General features: G+C 47.6%; 7 protein-coding genes across 7 annotated transcripts; 4 read left to right on the plus strand and 3 right to left on the minus strand.

The window, feature by feature from the left end:
- Window positions 1–13: 13 nt before the first annotated feature.
- On the plus strand, window positions 14–2,250 carry F4813DRAFT_40447 (peroxisome membrane protein). Its single transcript, XM_049248442.1, has one exon. The coding sequence runs from the start codon at window positions 460–462 to the stop codon at window positions 1,621–1,623; it is 1,164 nt and encodes a 387-aa protein (XP_049100615.1). The 5' UTR covers window positions 14–459; the 3' UTR covers window positions 1,624–2,250.
- Window positions 2,251–2,421: 171 nt separating this feature from the next.
- Window positions 2,422–3,583, minus strand: F4813DRAFT_355838 (uncharacterized protein). Its single transcript, XM_049242918.1, has 3 exons — window positions 3,075–3,583; window positions 2,919–3,019; window positions 2,422–2,783 (listed from the first exon to the last, which is right to left on the minus strand). The coding sequence occupies exons 1-3, from the start codon at window positions 3,499–3,501 to the stop codon at window positions 2,631–2,633; spliced, it is 681 nt and encodes a 226-aa protein (XP_049100616.1). The 5' UTR covers window positions 3,502–3,583; the 3' UTR covers window positions 2,422–2,630.
- Window positions 3,584–4,142: 559 nt separating this feature from the next.
- F4813DRAFT_355839 (uncharacterized protein) lies at window positions 4,143–6,414 on the minus strand. Its single transcript, XM_049242919.1, has 2 exons — window positions 4,742–6,414; window positions 4,143–4,688 (listed from the first exon to the last, which is right to left on the minus strand). The coding sequence occupies exons 1-2, from the start codon at window positions 5,883–5,885 to the stop codon at window positions 4,501–4,503; spliced, it is 1,332 nt and encodes a 443-aa protein (XP_049100617.1). The 5' UTR covers window positions 5,886–6,414; the 3' UTR covers window positions 4,143–4,500.
- A 105-nt stretch (window positions 6,415–6,519) lies between these two features.
- On the plus strand, window positions 6,520–10,101 carry F4813DRAFT_40493 (phosphatidylinositol 3-kinase). The gene is made up of 4 exons (XM_049248443.1): window positions 6,520–6,773; window positions 6,832–6,918; window positions 6,984–7,085; window positions 7,141–10,101. The coding sequence occupies exons 1-4, from the start codon at window positions 6,715–6,717 to the stop codon at window positions 9,647–9,649; spliced, it is 2,757 nt and encodes a 918-aa protein (XP_049100618.1). The 5' UTR covers window positions 6,520–6,714; the 3' UTR covers window positions 9,650–10,101.
- Window positions 10,102–11,409: 1,308 nt separating this feature from the next.
- On the plus strand, window positions 11,410–12,632 carry F4813DRAFT_40503 (uncharacterized protein). The gene is made up of 2 exons (XM_049248444.1): window positions 11,410–11,454; window positions 11,555–12,632. The coding sequence occupies exon 2, from the start codon at window positions 11,635–11,637 to the stop codon at window positions 12,325–12,327; it is 693 nt and encodes a 230-aa protein (XP_049100619.1). The 5' UTR covers window positions 11,410–11,454; window positions 11,555–11,634; the 3' UTR covers window positions 12,328–12,632.
- A 771-nt stretch (window positions 12,633–13,403) lies between these two features.
- On the plus strand, window positions 13,404–14,920 carry F4813DRAFT_40618 (NAD(P)-binding protein). Its single transcript, XM_049248446.1, has 2 exons — window positions 13,404–13,776; window positions 13,856–14,920. Exons 1-2 carry the CDS (start codon window positions 13,574–13,576, stop codon window positions 14,886–14,888), a joined length of 1,236 nt encoding a protein of 411 aa, XP_049100620.1. The 5' UTR covers window positions 13,404–13,573; the 3' UTR covers window positions 14,889–14,920.
- A 372-nt stretch (window positions 14,921–15,292) lies between these two features.
- On the minus strand, window positions 15,293–16,367 carry F4813DRAFT_40560 (ubiquitin-conjugating enzyme E2 35). Its single transcript, XM_049248445.1, has 4 exons — window positions 16,135–16,367; window positions 15,977–16,065; window positions 15,774–15,905; window positions 15,293–15,700 (listed from the first exon to the last, which is right to left on the minus strand). The coding sequence occupies exons 1-4, from the start codon at window positions 16,185–16,187 to the stop codon at window positions 15,516–15,518; spliced, it is 459 nt and encodes a 152-aa protein (XP_049100621.1). The 5' UTR covers window positions 16,188–16,367; the 3' UTR covers window positions 15,293–15,515.
- Window positions 16,368–16,689: the final 322 nt, after the last annotated feature.

Below are 16,689 nucleotides of genomic sequence, written 5' to 3' on the forward strand. Positions count from 1 at the left end.
AGCCCTTTTGTTCGGAAATACTTCGGATCAATCTTTAATTACTACCTATTAGGTAAGCTCTGGGAGGACCGAGTGCACTAACAAATAACAGACTGCAGATGGCCTGAGCTTATTTTCTCCAGCTGAAATTCAAAAGCTGGGCCGAGCCGAGGCAACTGCAAGGCGGAGAGGTAATGGTAATGACAGAAGCGTAGGAAGTAACGACGCGATGGAGCCTAACAATTAAACGTGGTCGAACAGCTCATGGTTACTTTCGCCCTTCCCACAACTACAACCACAACTACAACCACAACTACCTCTTATCACAATTACGACATTTCAATTACGATTATAATCCAATCAATTGTACAGTCGCGAACTACGCTACACTTTGATTGATTCGTCTTTTTCTTCTTTACTTTTCTCATGTTTTAATTTGAATCTCACCCCATTTATACAGTGTAATAATATACCCCCATCATGTCGCGATCTATTGATCATTTCAAAGGTGGCGCATCACGACCACCCGATAAACCTCAGAAACCGACCCAGAGCAAGTTCTCGACACCTCCTCAATGGCTCAATATCTATGGCGACTTCATCACGAAGAACGCCCATCAAGTTTCCCAGATCGAGAGCGCATTACGATCCCTAACGTATATTATACCCGGTCGATTTCGTGACGCTGAGATCGCCTCGGAGACCCTGCACTCGGGTATCCAGCTACTATCCCTCTATCACGATGCTGTCCTCCGAGGCGCTGTAACGAAAATCCCCGCACTAGCTTCCAAAATACCAAGCCCACATACCCGCTACACCAGATTTTGGGCAGGAAAGAGTAGGTTATATCGAAGAATAGCCCTGTTGCTACAAATCGTTCAGTATACCGAATTATTGTGGGAGATGGCCGCCAAACGTAAGGGGGAGAAAGTTCGTTGGCGTGTTATCATCCTTTTGGAGATTATTAAAGCCTTCTGTCGCCTGTTATTAATGAGAGTCACCAATTCAAGACCGCTCGTTACACCAGCATTACCAGAACGAGACCCAATTCCCCAGGAAGTGGACGAAAATGACGATGCGGCGCTAAAGGAGCTAATGGGTGAAGATACGTCCTCCGTGGAGATGGAAGAATCTACCAAGAGTGCCCACGAGAAAGAATGGACGATGCCACGAACCGGCGCCAGTCTTCCAAGCTTACCAAATCCTGGAGATATCAGCTCTTATTTGATGAGCCGGGTCTTAACAGCAGACGACATCAAACCCGCAGCAAAGCTCCTAAACACGCTATCTGGCTCCGGACAGACTGCCGAGATATTACACATTCTCGCCCCCTTAGTATACGCCATTGCATTGTCAAGGTGTAAAGATAAGAAGTCTTGGACGCCTTGGATACTCGGGCTAAGTATGGAATACGCAGCGCGACAGTTACGCGACCGGGGTCTACGCAGCACTGCTCTAGAGAACGAAGAATGGGGTAAGAGGTATTGGGCGGCCGGTTGGTGGACTATGAGGGGTGCTTTCTATGAGCATGTCACCAAGGGCCTTATAGGTGGAGTGCGTCGTCGTATGCCTAGTCTGGTCGCGGGCATACTGGAAGATTACGAGTACCTGTGGGATAATTATTACTTCAGCACCAGTGCTTGATGGGTCTAATGAAGACCAATTAACACTCCCTGGGAATTCTCAGTCATGCGGTGTGTGGTATGTTATGGAATCTTGCGGCTCAGGTTGAACCTGTCTCTTGTCTTCAATAATTACCTATGCATCACTGGCCTCATTTCTCTTTCCATACGACGATACCCACCAAACATGCCGATTACATTCACAATTTGCCAAATTAAAAATTTGGCGTCGGCTTCGTGGATAAGTAGTGAAGGGTTAAATTTCAACACTCATCAGGAAACTCAGACCTCCGGATATATTCGTATGGATACGGAGTATCTGCGATATTTCACTTTATCCTCTCTTTATAAGCGACATACTAATAGTCGACGATTGCATATCAGTCGATATTTAACGACGAATTTGTATACTGACGCTCGCCTAACTCCAATGCCCTATCGTGAGGCATTCGAGCCAACTTGTTGAGGGTGCTCCTTTGACACGTGAGAAAAGAATACAAGATCGGAGGCACAGGAAATAGATATTTAAAGTACAGCAGTTAAGTTTGGTCTTCGATTGGTCTCAATAGAGAAACATTATAGCATATAGTAATCGCTTTAGTATCAGGAGCAAGTTGTAAGATTAGTAACAGAGGACATATTTAGGTAGGTAGATACCCTAGATATTTTCTAGACGCAATAGAATTTCTGATGCGTCCTTACTATGCACTAGAAAGCTAGAGGTATGAATAACAGTTACGTCACGATATCTCAAGGTAGCCTTAGACTAAAAGATAAATGAGCGTAAGGGTGAAAGGGTTGTAGGGTGACCTAAATTACCTGCTTGGATATATGAATTAACTAACCTGGGTTAGTACTTAGATGATAGACCTGGGTTTGGTGAATAGGGGTAGATATACAGCTACTACTAAACACCTAACCTAGTGTATAACATCTTCTGGTCTTATTACTAGTCAAAACTAGGGAACTATGTAGGACTGTACGTAGGAACAGACTTCATGATATTCGCGCCTGAGTGCTCAGTCTTACCTACTTCCTAGGCTCTCGTGTCATGAATATGAGCTTTGGCTTCCTTCTGCTAGCGAATTCATCTCCGACGTCGAAGCGCATTTCTTCAATCTTTGCGCGGAGGCCGCTTTTTTCATAAAGTCGTCGAGCTATCGGAGTACCCTCAACAACAGCCTGTACACTTGGGTTAGCAATGACCTAATGAATATAGGAATACGATACGTATAGTCATCCTAGGTTTATACTGCTAGGATTTTATTCGTATATATTTATATCAGTAAGGGGAATATAAATAGTAGGTAGTGTTACCTGAAGGCCCTGCTGGTCCGCCTTCTTAGTCCCCCACTCTACGAGAGCTGTACCTGCACCCAAACGCTGGTATTCTGGATGAACTGCTAGTAGTTCAAGTACTATATTAAGCATGTTAGAAACATGGGCCGGCTCTTATCCATGGTTATCACTTACCATACACTCCTTTGCCGCCAGAGTCTTCAATAGCCTTGGATCGCGGGATAACGTAATCGCTCCACAGGCGTGTCATGAATTCACGATCAGCTTCGTCTGGCCAGACCTCCTCGACATTCTCTGTCTTGGCAAGCTCTGCAGGTGGGGCCTCCTTCATGAGTGTCCAGACTGCGAAGCCAATGATGAGCTCCTGATCCCCTTGGTCGCCTCGGGTAGTTGCTTTTAAAAAGGTAGAAGCCTCTGAGGTCTGCTTCCACACAGTCAAACGCTTAGAGCCCTGTGCTTGGCCGGATGGTGTATCATGGCTTGGAAAGTATATGTCTACGAACGGTGCCTCGTGGCCGAAGGATTTCGATAATACTTGAAAGGCTATAGGAATCTCTTCGTCGGAAAGGGGGGAAATGTCAACTTTATTTACGGATGGCATTTTTACAGGATATCATAGTATTTATATACTAATTTGAACAAGGTAATAAGGTAACCTAGAATAGAGGTTGTGTATATACACGAAAGCGGGGGAAGTACTAATAAGAGTAAACGGTCAGCATCAATGTTCCTTTAGTAATACCGATTACGAAATAGTCTTATACAGATACACATGAGGATTTAATGACCCTGCTTAAACTGATTTTTATACTTATATACGACTAAGATGTTATTACATTATAGTATAATCCTATAGTAAAATACCCATATACCTAATGTGATGTGAGCCTAATGAAGAGATGGCGACCTAGGCTTAAATGCGTGCTAAAATATGAACATCTACATGATGTATGTACTATTGCATAGTCTAGTAATGCTAGAATAAAGCAAGGAATAATTAAATATCAAATAAAGGCACGAGGAAGAGTTTGACAAGGCTAGGGCTTTTAACGGTACTAACGGGATACTGAAGACTATTGAAAATAGGCTTTGTAGCTTCTATACTATATATCTTGAGGTCTTGTTAGTATTGAAGACTTTCTTGAGAATATCTAAGTAGCATTGTTTACATTGCACATTCGTCTAATTATGTGCTCTCTGCGATGGCATGTCCTTGTAGTTGAGTAGAATGAAGCCATGAAGCCCCTTTCCGATGTCTGGGAACAGTCCAAACACTGTCTCTTCACAAGCTACCAGATCTCGTAGGCCTAATACACCCACAAACTCTATAAACGACGTCGCAGGGTGAAGTCTTGCAATTGCATTTTTCAGAATAGACATTCCCAAGGTTCGGAGCTTGTTACGGAGTAGTTTATAACTGGTTAAGTGTAAAAGTTTAGTTCTACTGTAACTGGTTTGGGGGTATCTGTCTATTGGTTATACACGTCAACTAGAATCTATTTGATGTAGGTTTTGCTTCAGTCAAATCAACAACTTGAACCCATACTAGGAGGTCCAGATACACATTACGATATAAACGCGACTGACAGCAAAACCAGCACTAATTGTACCAACCCCGAGACCCAGGTCCTTGGTGGCTTTCTTCTTTACGGTGTTCTATGATCGGCTCAGTGATGTTGAACGCGTCGATGATGTCACGCCACGTCTTCATATCAATGGAGAACACAGCTTGCTGTTTCTGAGCTCGATGCTTGGAGGCAGCCGTTTCATCTTCACGATCGACTGGGTCTTGAGTGATGTTAGCATGTTGACAGAAAAGTCTAAAGTGAGTCTTAACTCACCCAGAGTTGGTAAATTGTTTTCGTCGAAGTCGATCTTAATACGGCCGTCTCGAATCAGAAAGCTCACGTAGAACATATTTTCCACAGTTTGCCCAAAGGATCGTGGATTTACCACGAATCTCAAGAGATCTATACCTCCCGTATCTCTTAAGCCGTAACGGTCCATCAGTCTTTGTGCCTCTTCATCGCTTGCACCGCGGTTGACGGCATCCTCTACAGCATCCTGGGCTGTTTCCTGCGCCTGCTTCAGCCTCTGAAGAATCTTGGAGCAGATAGTAGTAAGATCGTTCTTTTCCGATCTTTGTACAGCTTCAGCATCCAGAACCTCGGGTCGTGTTTCCTGTAGATTGTTGGGTCTGAATGGGGCACTACGTTTGACAATTTTTCGTTTCTTCACCTCGGCAGAGAGGGGACCGAGGAGAAAACCTGGTGTTGCTGGGCGTTTAATGTTTGGAAGACAAGCGAATCGACCAAGATGCGCCCAATTAAACATATCACCCTCGTCGCCGATATCATCCTCGTCGTCCCCTTCATCCCCTAGAGCTCCCCGACCCGGCCTCCTCCGATGTTGTTGTGTAGCAGTCAGTTCTGGTGCGTCGTCTTCCGTAATCCCAGATCCTAGTCTCATATAAGTGATACACTTTGAGACGAACTCGTCTACATCAACACCTTGAGCAATATTTCCCGCAGTTAGGCGGACTGTCTTGCGGTATGATGCATCCGCCGTGCTCACTAGAAGCTTGGAATCCATGACTGCCTCTGCAGTTTGCTTCACACCTGACGACAGCGCATTTGCTTTGCATAGAGTATCGATTAGCCCCGTTGAATCTCCTTTTAGATACTCATCACTATTCTCATATAGATCCTGGAAGAGATCCCGATAGCCGCGATGAAGGTAGCGTCTCTCTTCCGCGGGTTGATCTGGGTCGAAATCTTCTCCCTCAACTCCGCCCTCGGCATCCGGCTCACGCGTACGTTGCCGCGAATTAGCATGTTCGGCGCCATTAGTTAGGGTCCGCTTTCTTTTGGAAGAGCTCTCGGTCGCTTTTCCTTTATCTCGGAAAACTAACGAACTATGGCGACTATCAGGATCTGGCGAGGAGCCGGATGATCCCAGCGCGGGAGATGAGCCCCTGGATGACATGGTTGACTAGGCGCTTGAAAGGAGCAGAACCCGGTAATACGTGTGAGTAAACGGTCAGAATATGGATGTCTTATCCACGAAGACTTCTAGTCAGCTTCGGAGATGTCAATTGCTGGCATATGTCATGACTCCATACGCAATCACACTCTTCGCGATAATGAGACGCGTAAGTCGCGTCACGGGCAAGCCTCAACGCGACTTGAAATAAATTGAATGATGGACCGTTTGTGTGGCTCGTACCGTGGCTGACATGAATAACTTCCAGGTTCTAAGGTTCCAATGGATACAAACTTGATGTGTAGAAGATCTCCTTGTTTGAGGATATGTATGAGGGGATTTAGTATGAAACTTGACTAAGGAAGGTTAATCAAAATGTATACTGCCCGGTTTTGTGAAAAGAGAATACCTAGGTTCCTCATACCCGACATCTGTTCAAAAGTTAATATGAATTGTTTAAAGTTCCAACGCAGAATTGCAAACGCAGAGTTGCTAAGGTTTCCAAAGATCTGGAAATATTGTGGGTCTGAAGTCAAGTGCAGCATTAGGGCGCAGGGGCGGCAGGAGTACGGGAAGCTACCTAAAAGTGGGGAAGGGCACGATTTAAGCTTCTGATAAGATAAGTCATCTAGTATGACGGAGACTCGGTATGACGGCAGGGACGACCTCTTACAGCCAGTACTCTACTTAATACTTAGAGCTAAGCACATGCGCCCGCCATTTGCGTACCTACATCTACCTTGCTCTTTATTAATAGCCTCTTTGTTAACAACTACTACCGTACTCCCCATATCCATCATCTCGAAGCTATTATGGAACAAGCATCCTCATAATGGAACCCTTTTCTTTTGCTAGCTCGGAGTCGTTAGACCGTCAAGTCAGCATACGCATGTAAGAGGATTGCTTCCCAGTTGCGACCAGCTATCGACAACTAACATTTATTATATAGAATTAATCTAGAGGGCGACGAAACACCACATCTATTCTCGACATTGCTGTCAAGGCCTGAACTTAGACACATAGGCTCTAATCTGAGGTGTGTACATTGCGAGTAGCAAAACAGTACATATACATCATCATGCTAACTTGAAGCTCATATAGCCCACATTCCGATCTCTACGTTACTGTCCAAGTATGGGCTGGTTCCAAGCCCCTAACCGTCCCAATACAAACATCGTACAAGCCATTTCGCAATGAAAGAAGGTGTGATTGAGTAGATACCTTTAAGTGGTTCGATACGTTGGCTAATACATCCTAGATGGAACGAATGGCTGGATCTGCCGATACCATACAAATCTCTCCCGATTAACTCATATCTTGCAATAACAATATGGGACCTCTCCCCAACCGGCGGGAAACAAGCTCAGGGCCACGCGATTCCCTTTGGCGGGACGACACTCCCACTCTTCGACCAGGACAACCAGCTCCAGAAGGGCAGACAGAAGTGCATAGTTCACCGCCACAAACAGGCAGATGGAAATGACAATACTACTACACCTTCGAGCATAGCGAAGAAGAGAGGTGCCTCAAAAAAAGACGACACTCTCGTGGATAAGGAAACCGAAGAGCTTGAGCGTCTAGAGAAATTATTCAAGAAGCACGAGATGAATGAGATACCTAGGGTTGAATGGCTTGACCAGCTTGTATTCCGGGGAACCGAGAAGCGTGGCTTGAAAGCAGCAAAGAATTCAGTCAAATCATTTCAACGCCAAGCGACGCCGACCAAGGATGCTGGGAAGGATGGAGACGAAGATAAAACTACCGACTCAGCGGCTGAAAATCCGCCGAGACCTGGCCCATCGAGATTCATGCTGAATATCGAACTGCCTCGCTTTGATTTTCCTGTCGTGTTTGCGGATCATGAATATCCCCCGCCGCCCATCTCATCTTTCCAGCACCTTTCAGCTTCTCAATCGAATATTGTTCTAAAACCTCCTCCCGAGGTATCATATGGCCCTGGAATCAATGGACCTGGTGACGCAGGAAACAGGATGGATAGTCGCATAGTCAGGATATACGATCCCGAAGTTGGTGCACGGGATAATCCCGCAGAAAGCAAGCATAGACGCCTAGTCAGGAGTCAGCATCGCCATGGAATACTAGACAAAGACTTGAGACCTAATGCAAAGGTTCGCGATGAGCTCAATATGATTATGTCATATTCGCCCACTCATGTCCTGTCTCCAGAAGAAAAGGATCTTGTCTGGAAGTTTCGTTACCACTTGACTAAGGATAAGCGGGCTCTCACGAAGTTCGTCAAGTCCGTTAATTGGCAGGACCAGAGCGAATCTAAGCAAGCAATTCAAGTCCTTGGCAAATGGACTGATATTGATGTGGACGATGCGCTTGAGCTGCTCGGTCCTACCTTTGATAACCGGGCTGTGAGAGCGTATGCTGTAGAACGGCTGAGGAAGTCCGATGACCACGAGTTGCTCCTTTACTTGCTACAGCTAGTTCAAGCGTTGAAGTTCGAACATATCTCAGCTGACTCCAATGAAGCTACCGTACGAGCATCTTCCCTAGCAAATTTCTTAATTTCTCGAGCTGTCCAGAACTTCACCCTTGGAAACTACTTTTACTGGTACCTTGGGGTTGAATACGACGACAAGAGCAATGAACAAGGCGAGGAAGTTCGTACCATGTATGCGAAAGTTCAATATGACTTCATGAAGGAACTCGAGGACCGCCCGGGTGGTCGCGAAACGAGAGTAACCATCAGAAGACAAGCCGAGCTTGTTACCGTCTTATCTAAAATTTCGGCCGAAATCCAGGCCTCTAATGAGTCAGTCGCCCGCAAGGCTGATAAAACCAAAAGTTTCCTAGCAGACCCAAAGAACGAACTCTTATCCATTGACCCGGCCGTACCTATACCCCTGGACCCATCGGTCATGGTCACAGGAGTTATTCCGGAAGAGACGCGGGTCTTTAAATCGTCCCTTTCGCCAATCATGGTCACATTCAAGACGGTATCGGGAAGCAAGTACCCTATCATCTTCAAGACTGGCGATGACCTACGCCAGGACCAGCTTGTTATCCAGATCATCACCCTCATGGATCAACTACTCCAAAAGGAGAACTTGGATCTCAAACTGACGCCTTACAAAATCCTCGCAACCAGTACAACTGCTGGGGCTTCTCAGTTTATCCCATCCCAGACATTTGCTGCAATCGCTTACAAATATCGTAACAACCCTGCTCTTGCCTACCTCAAGCAGCATAATCCTGATGAGCGAGCATATTTGGGGGTACGGAAGGAAACCCTTGATACGTTTGTAAAATCGTGCGCGGGCTACTGTGTAATTACTTATATATTAGGAGTGGGCGACCGACATCTCGACAACCTTCTCCTAACACCGGACGGACATTTCTTTCACGCTGATTTCGGGTTTATCCTCGGCCGGGACCCTAAACCGTTTGCACCGGCAGTCAAGCTCAGCAAGGAGATGGCAGACGCGATGGGCGGCTCAAATCCTCCGAGCGAGCAGTATCTGCAGTTCAAACAATACTGCTTCCTAGCGTTCGCAGCGCTGCGGAAATCGTCAAACTTAATTCTTAACCTGTTTAGTCTAATGGTCCATGCTAATATCCCGGACATCAAGATTGAGCCGGACAAGGCGGTTTTCAAGGTAAAGGAGCGTTTCCATTTAGAATTGAATGAAGAGGATGCGATTAGACACTTGGATGGGATTATGGAGGACAGTCTTAACGGTATCATGCCCGTTGTTATTGATCGACTGCATGATTGGGTCCAAGCGTTCAGACCTTAGAGTCGTTAAAGGGGTTATGTATGGTTTATTCGTTGGGTTTACATTGATTTGCTCAAGATGGTGCCAACGGGGGTTTGCTTAGTGTCCAAATTATGTCGGTTCCATCCGATACAAGATACCCAGCGTAAACACGCAATACAAACAGCAGGATATGCAAGCCTCTTATGTGAAACAAGACATGCGGCATGCTGCAGCTACAACGTGAAAAAGAAAAACCGTGTAAGAAGCGGTCTCGTCGTATACCTTGGCCGCAGCCACTGGATATGTGTAGAGAGGTTGGCCAACGTTATTTGCAGCGCGTACTGGCTGACTGGCTCACGTATTGAACTGAATTAGGTACATATGTCGTTCAGCCTATCAGCATTGCTCCCAGAAGCCATCGTGAGCCCCGCTGCCGTCATACGTATTGAACGATCGGTGCTTGCGGATGTGGAGTCTTGGCATTCCGTCTCCAAGTCTTTAGAGCCGCCGTAAGCACCTTTCCCCCTTTATTTTTTAAGAATACCTTACTTCGTCGACAAGTGGCTTCTTTAAGCTAGTTACACGTTGCATCTTATACACGAAATATAAGTCGAGTATATTCGTTTAGCCTTAATCTCTCTCTTTCTAGTTTCTAGAGCAGGAATCTATAAGAATACATACTACCCGTATTTTTCGGATATGTGGTATGAGATACCTACCTACATATGTATGTTGGGTATCATGTTGATCTGAGGCGCAGTTGGTTACCGGTACATAAAGCGGGGGCTGGTCATCGTGATATTTCATACTTGGAACTCCATACGTGGACACCTCGTATTATCTTTCAAGTAAAGTAAACTTAAGGTTAAATATTAGGAAGATCACATATCCACGAACGAATGGATATTTATTAAGACCAAGACCAAGCCCTACATGTACCGTTCAATGGTTTGATGTTGTATCTTGTACATGTATGTCGTACCACCAAGAGTCGTGTAAGTTCAAACCAAATTCATTCCAAAATAGGTCAACACGACTTTCCCTTATCGGGGGTATCCCCACCTAGCTTAGCTGATTAGCTGCTTAAGCAGGCTCGGTCGGTAAATCTTTCCTGGGAGGTACCGATTCTGATCTAGCTTTTAGACTAAAATCCACTTCTAAGCCATTGTAGAGAAATCCAGGGACCTTTCCACCCTTCAACATCACGTTAAGTTTTGATCAGCCATTGAGAACGAGATACATACCTACATAGGTACTTCATCCGCGAGCTCCCATCGCCTCGAGTTCGCATATTTAACGCCCTTCACCTAGCAAGCCGAGCTAATCTGAACTGATCGACGTAAAATCGCATTCCCATCTCGCACAAACCCAATCCTAAGGTTTTTTTGTGTGTTTTGTGCACGGTCTTAAAGCACATCATTTCATTTTAAAGAGTGACTACCTCCTAACGAAGCTACGAAAGTACACTAATTAACTAACAAATATCCCAGCCACAACTTCGCTCGCTCTCTCTCTCGACACCCTTGATCCTAGCAATCCTAGGTCTGGCCTGGCCTCCTTCTTTCTGTCTCTCCACCCAGAAAACAGAACCCACCGCGTCGCTGGTTTTGTTTCTCCCTCGCTACATAGTACTCTCCCAATTGCCTTTGACTTGGAGGTTATTTTTTTTGGCATTACCAATCGCGTTGCGTCGGGATGCTATTGACTTTCCCCTCGCTTAAAACGCCTAGTACACAAAACTCGGTACTTTTCTACCATTGAAACCTTGCGATCATCTCTTGCGATCATCTCCGAGCCGGTTGATCTTTAGGGGCCACTTTCTTCTCGAGCCCCGTGCGTTCGCGGTTCGTACTATTTTCTTTTCACCCCCCTACCAGCTCGTGCGCTAGGTTTTGTTTTGGTCGTTTCGTTCTCGATACACTCGTCCTGACTCAAGCTGTCTAGATCACTCCACAGCCGATAGCGAACCGTGTCCGACTCCCGTACCTGACGTACCTCGTCAGCGCATTCTTCTAGTTCTAATCATGTCCGCCACAAGTAATGGCGCTGCGGCAACATCGTCTGCCAACCGTTTTGAGCTTCCAGCTCTGGATTTCAAATTTGGCTCCCTAACCGACGGAACTGATATTCCGCCGCCGCCCCCCTCGCCTCCATCCCCTAAGGAAGAGGTACCGTCGCCCAAGGTAGAGGTGCCATTACGCAAGGAAGAGGTTCCGTCGCCACCGAAGACACCACTCTCGGAAGGGGTCGAGAAGAAGCAGGAAACAAATGGTGCTGCTAATGGTCACGGTACATTCCCTAACAAACCCGATCTTGACACTATCACGACCAATGTCGGCACAAAGCGCCCAGCAGAAGATGGTCCCGCGTCCCCCGTGCCGTCAAATCGTGGAAGCCTTAGGCGCCTGCTTAGCAGAACATTATTGAACAATGCTTACGATGAACAAGGATCCTTTCTTAGCCCTGGTGCCTCGAGACCTCCGAGCCGGACAGCAAGTACGATTGCGGAAGATAAAAAGTCGAAGCGCGCCAGCGGTTGGTTCAAACGGTTACGGTCGAACGACACTGCCAAGAGGGCCAGTCATATATTCGAACACCCGATCGAGGAACCCAAGAAGCCGGCCGGCCCCCCGCCGCCGATGATTCCGGAGCTGAGCGCCCTTAAAACTAAAGTCGATACTCATCTCGGCGATGATCTATTTAAGGGAATCAAATAGGGAATTGTTTTGCAACATATGATACCCCATCTACGGCCGTGCTTTGGTTGCTTGCGTTTGCATTTCATGAGCCTTGGATATTAACTTCAAAATAGCCATCATTATTTTACGGCAAAGTAATTTTTCGACATTTGGCATGGAGATTCTTTCGAGGCGAGCGGAGGAGGCGTTGCTTTTGTAAAAAAGCTTTTTGGAGGGTGGAATATTAGATACCCAGCTCCTGCGCGAGGTCATTCATCGACATACCTTGTCAATTCTTTCTCCATCATTTTATTTTTACTCGACATTCTTCTTGTTCTTGTTCTCCCTTTTCAAATCTTCTCACGCGCGTCATATAAGTGCGTTACATCAAAAGCATCTGGAAAAGGACCGATGTATGCTATGTGTGTTGCTCCCTCGACCCCCCACTTATTTCTTTGGTTTGGGGGTACTTTTTTTGTCCTATTATTCTCTTGGTAAAAGGGGACTACCAACGATTCGATTCGTAATGGACGCGGAAGGCGACCACTCCTAGAAGGATAGTGGAGGATCGAAAATATCTTAGAGTTGGCAGAAGACGGCAAAGAAGTTACGGAGCGATTTCTTCATCTAACGGTTAACATTTACGGCTATGTGCTTATGTGTCACGATAGCGGGAGAGTTCATATTTACCTTCCGGTTGGAGAGGATTACACACACCATTTTTTGTGAAACAGTGCATCTTTGGCGCGAAGGTATCGAATTTCTGACTTTCCCTACGTACATACATACTAACGTACGTGGGTATTTACTTAATCCTCTTGTTCTTTAGCATTTAAGTCTAGAGACGATCAGGCAAATCAGATCATATATGGCCTCGCCTTTGAGTTAGTATTATGTGACAGGTACATATGATATGTTTTCTTTTAAGTGCTCAAGTGATCATGGTAGCTAGGTACATACCTACATTACATGTAACCCAGGTATGTCGAATGCAGTGTAGCTTAAAGAGGTACATAGATTACATAGATGTACATGCATACATGCAAGTGTAGAGGCTGAACTTACCTAAACATCTAAAAAAGGGAGTATGTTTTTGGGTAAGCCCTAGCGAATAGCTCTAGCTCAGGCCAATCGTAGCACGGTTCGGCAATGCTATGATAAGATATAACGTCATTGCCGAGTCCAGCTTCCAGAGCTCCGAACTTTTATTATCGGTAGCTTTCCATCCGAAACTTGGGGACTTCGACGTTTGTCCCACGATCAAACTCGCAACGTCTACGGCAATATGGCTAGTATCCGACCGCTTAGGGTGCAAGGAATAGCTAATTCTTTGGCTAAGAGCTCGATTCGACCAGGCCAATGCAGAGTCAATGCGAAATTAATACCGGCGTCACAGATACAAGTTCGGTATAAATCCGGACCGTATGGCTACACGCAAGCGAAGGCACTCGTGTTTAGCGAGTATGGCGAACCGAAGGATGTCTTAAAGTAAGTCTTACTTATACATAATACCTATCTTGCGATAGGTTCATATAGGCTAATAAATTCCTCATTGCTTTGTTTATAGATTGCATACACACTCCATTTCCCCGAGCCTCCCCTCCTCCTCCGTCCTCGTACGCTCCCTCGCCGCGCCAATCAACCCCGCAGACGTAAATACCGTCCAGGGCACCTACGGCGCTAAGCCCTCCTTCAGCACTCTTCTCGGCACCGCCGAGCCCTCCGTCGTCCCCGGCAACGAAGGCGCCTTCGAAGTAGTCTCCTCGTCATCCCCCGACCTGCAGCGCGGCGACTGGGTCATTCCCAAGAAAACCCAATTCGGCACCTGGCGCACGCACGCCCTCGTCCCCGCCGACGCCGTCATCAAGGTTGAGAAAGATGGCCTCAATCCCCTACAAGTCGCCACCGTCGCTGTAAACCCGTGCTCCGCGTACCGCATGCTAAGGGACTACGTCAAGGACCCGGGCCCCCTGCGCGAAGGCGACTGGTTCCTCCAGAACGGCGCCAACAGCGGCGTCGGCCGCGCCGCCATCCAGCTAGGTAGCTTGTGGGGGTATCGCAGCATTAACGTCGTGCGCGCGCGCGAGACGCCCGAGGACACGCAGAAACTGAAAGAGGAGCTCGCCGCTCTCGGCGCCACGCACGTCGTCACGGAAGACGAGTTCCAGGCCCGCGAGTTCAGGCAGCAGCTGGCGGAGTGGACGCGCGGGGCGCGCGAGGGCGTGCGCTTGGGCCTCAACTGCGTCGGCGGGGAGAGCGCGTCCACCGTCGCGAAGAGTCTGGGGCCGGGGGCCACGATGGTGACGTACGGGGGCATGGCGCGGCAGCCGGTGGCGCTGCCGACGGGGCTGCTCATCTTCAAGGATATCCGGTTCGTGGGGTTCTGGCTGAGCCGGTGGGCGGACGGGGACGCGGGGTCCAAGGCGCGCACGGTGGCGGAGATACTGGGGCTGGTGCGCGAGGGCAGGTTCCGCGATACGCCCGTCGTCGAGGTGCCGTGGCACTGGGAGACGGATGTGCAGACCCTCAAGGATGCGGTGCAGGGCACGCTGCAGGGGTTTAGGGCTGGGAAGGGGGTTTTTGTGTTCCGTGATACGTAGCTGGAGAGGGAAGGGAGACGCTAGATGAGAGGGGTGAGAGAGGGGGGGGGGCTGTTTGCTGGGTAGTATAGGCTTGTACTTGAGACTTGAGATAGTTATGGAGCTGCTGGTTGAACTCTTGAGACCGGGACTGGGCTATCATGATGCTACCATGGTACAGTTGATATGTATAGTGTTTCATCCCCAGAGCAGTCTAGAAACATCTGGGGCTAAATATCTATCACTATGACTTGCTAAAAGCAAGCAGGAGTTCCGAATGGTTTTTTTCTTCTTAATTGCGCTATTGCTAGATGCATGTCTACAATCCTCCACCGTCCACCTTCCGGTCAACTCGCTGAACGCCAGTGCAGTTCCATGCTAATGAAAATCCAAAGGAGAAAAGGAGTCCTCGACCCCTGAAGTAAGAGATTCTCGACTGGCTAACTGGATGACTGGGTAAGGTAGTACTACTTCAGCTCTTCCCATCTAACGGTTACTAACCGGATATCGTAGCCTGGGAATATTAACCTCTAGAGCGTGTCTAGATGACCATCGATCCTTATGGCGCGGAATACAGCGGGCGATGTGTCTTGAAATACGCCTGAGGCGCTCGCAGATATTACGAGTCGCCTTCAGCAGCCTACGCTTCTACTTCGGCTGGGAGGTGGCATATGTTCTGGTCCACTCTTTGGCGGTCGCGATGGCCTTGTTCTCGTCCTCCTTCCAGCTCTTAGCGACGTCGGCGGCTAGAGGGTCGTCGGGGTTGGGAGCACCGAGGAGAGCCTGGATCGAGAGGAGGATGGTTCGGATCTGGAGAGCGGGCGACCAGTTGTCTGGGGAGAAAGTGTTAACAGATCCAACTTTTGTGACGGGTAGGACGGGTGGAGAGTATAAGGGGGGTCTGACTCTTGAGCACGTCCAGGCAAATACGTCCGAGCTTGTCGACGTTGGGGTGATAGATCTTGGTCAAGAAGCGGATCTTGGGCGGGACCATCGGGTAGTCATCTGTCAGGAACAGCTCGAGCTTAAAAATGCCTCCTGGATTTTGGTGAATGGTCAGCGAATAGATCTATCGGTTGCACAGGATGGAGAATGGGAGGTGCACGAACCCTCATACGGCGATCCCGAGGGCCCGTAGATCTCGACATCGAAATATCTGAGGTTATCTTCGTGGGGAACGGCGCTGATACCAGGAACACTGCGAACGCTCGGTTAGGTATCAAGACCCAGCAAACACTCAGCACGGACCCGGGCATCCAGATCTTACGGTTCGGTCATCAGACGTTCCGTCTCTTTAACGATACGCTTAGGTAACGCCATCCTGTTAATCTGGTCGGTATGGTAACGAGAGAAGCGAGAAGAGCGTTGTTCTATTCGGTACGGGCAACGCCTTGGACCGTTAGAAGAGAAAAAGCAAAAAGGTCAAGGCGGATGCTAACGAGGCTAGTAGTATGTAGGACTACGAGCTGGAAAGTCAAAGAGCGCCGCGGCTTCACAAGGCGTACCAGTAGAGTAAGTAGTAGGTAACAGCTTAGGGAAAGCAGGATTTACAACCGCCCGTTTATATCGGCGACGGCGGGGAAGCACTTATTTTTATTTATGAGTGCTCTGCGGGTGGTTTGCTGCCTTGGAAAAGAATTCTGGAATAGAAACAGACGGCCAGGCTGTATAAGAAAGTGAGTCAATAAATGAATAAATAAATAAAAGAGAGAGAAAAGAATACCTGCACGTTATCTAAACCGCTTAAGTTTAAGAAAGTTTCGTGGCTGATCCGACGTCGCGGACAAAAGAACTGAAACTGATGTCCCTTGCGATAAGGACC

This window comes from Daldinia decipiens, assembly GCF_022478715.1.
Source record: "Daldinia decipiens strain CBS 113046 unplaced genomic scaffold F4813scaffold_12, whole genome shotgun sequence".
In the NCBI taxonomy this organism is placed as follows: Eukaryota; Fungi; Ascomycota; class Sordariomycetes; order Xylariales; family Hypoxylaceae; genus Daldinia; species Daldinia decipiens.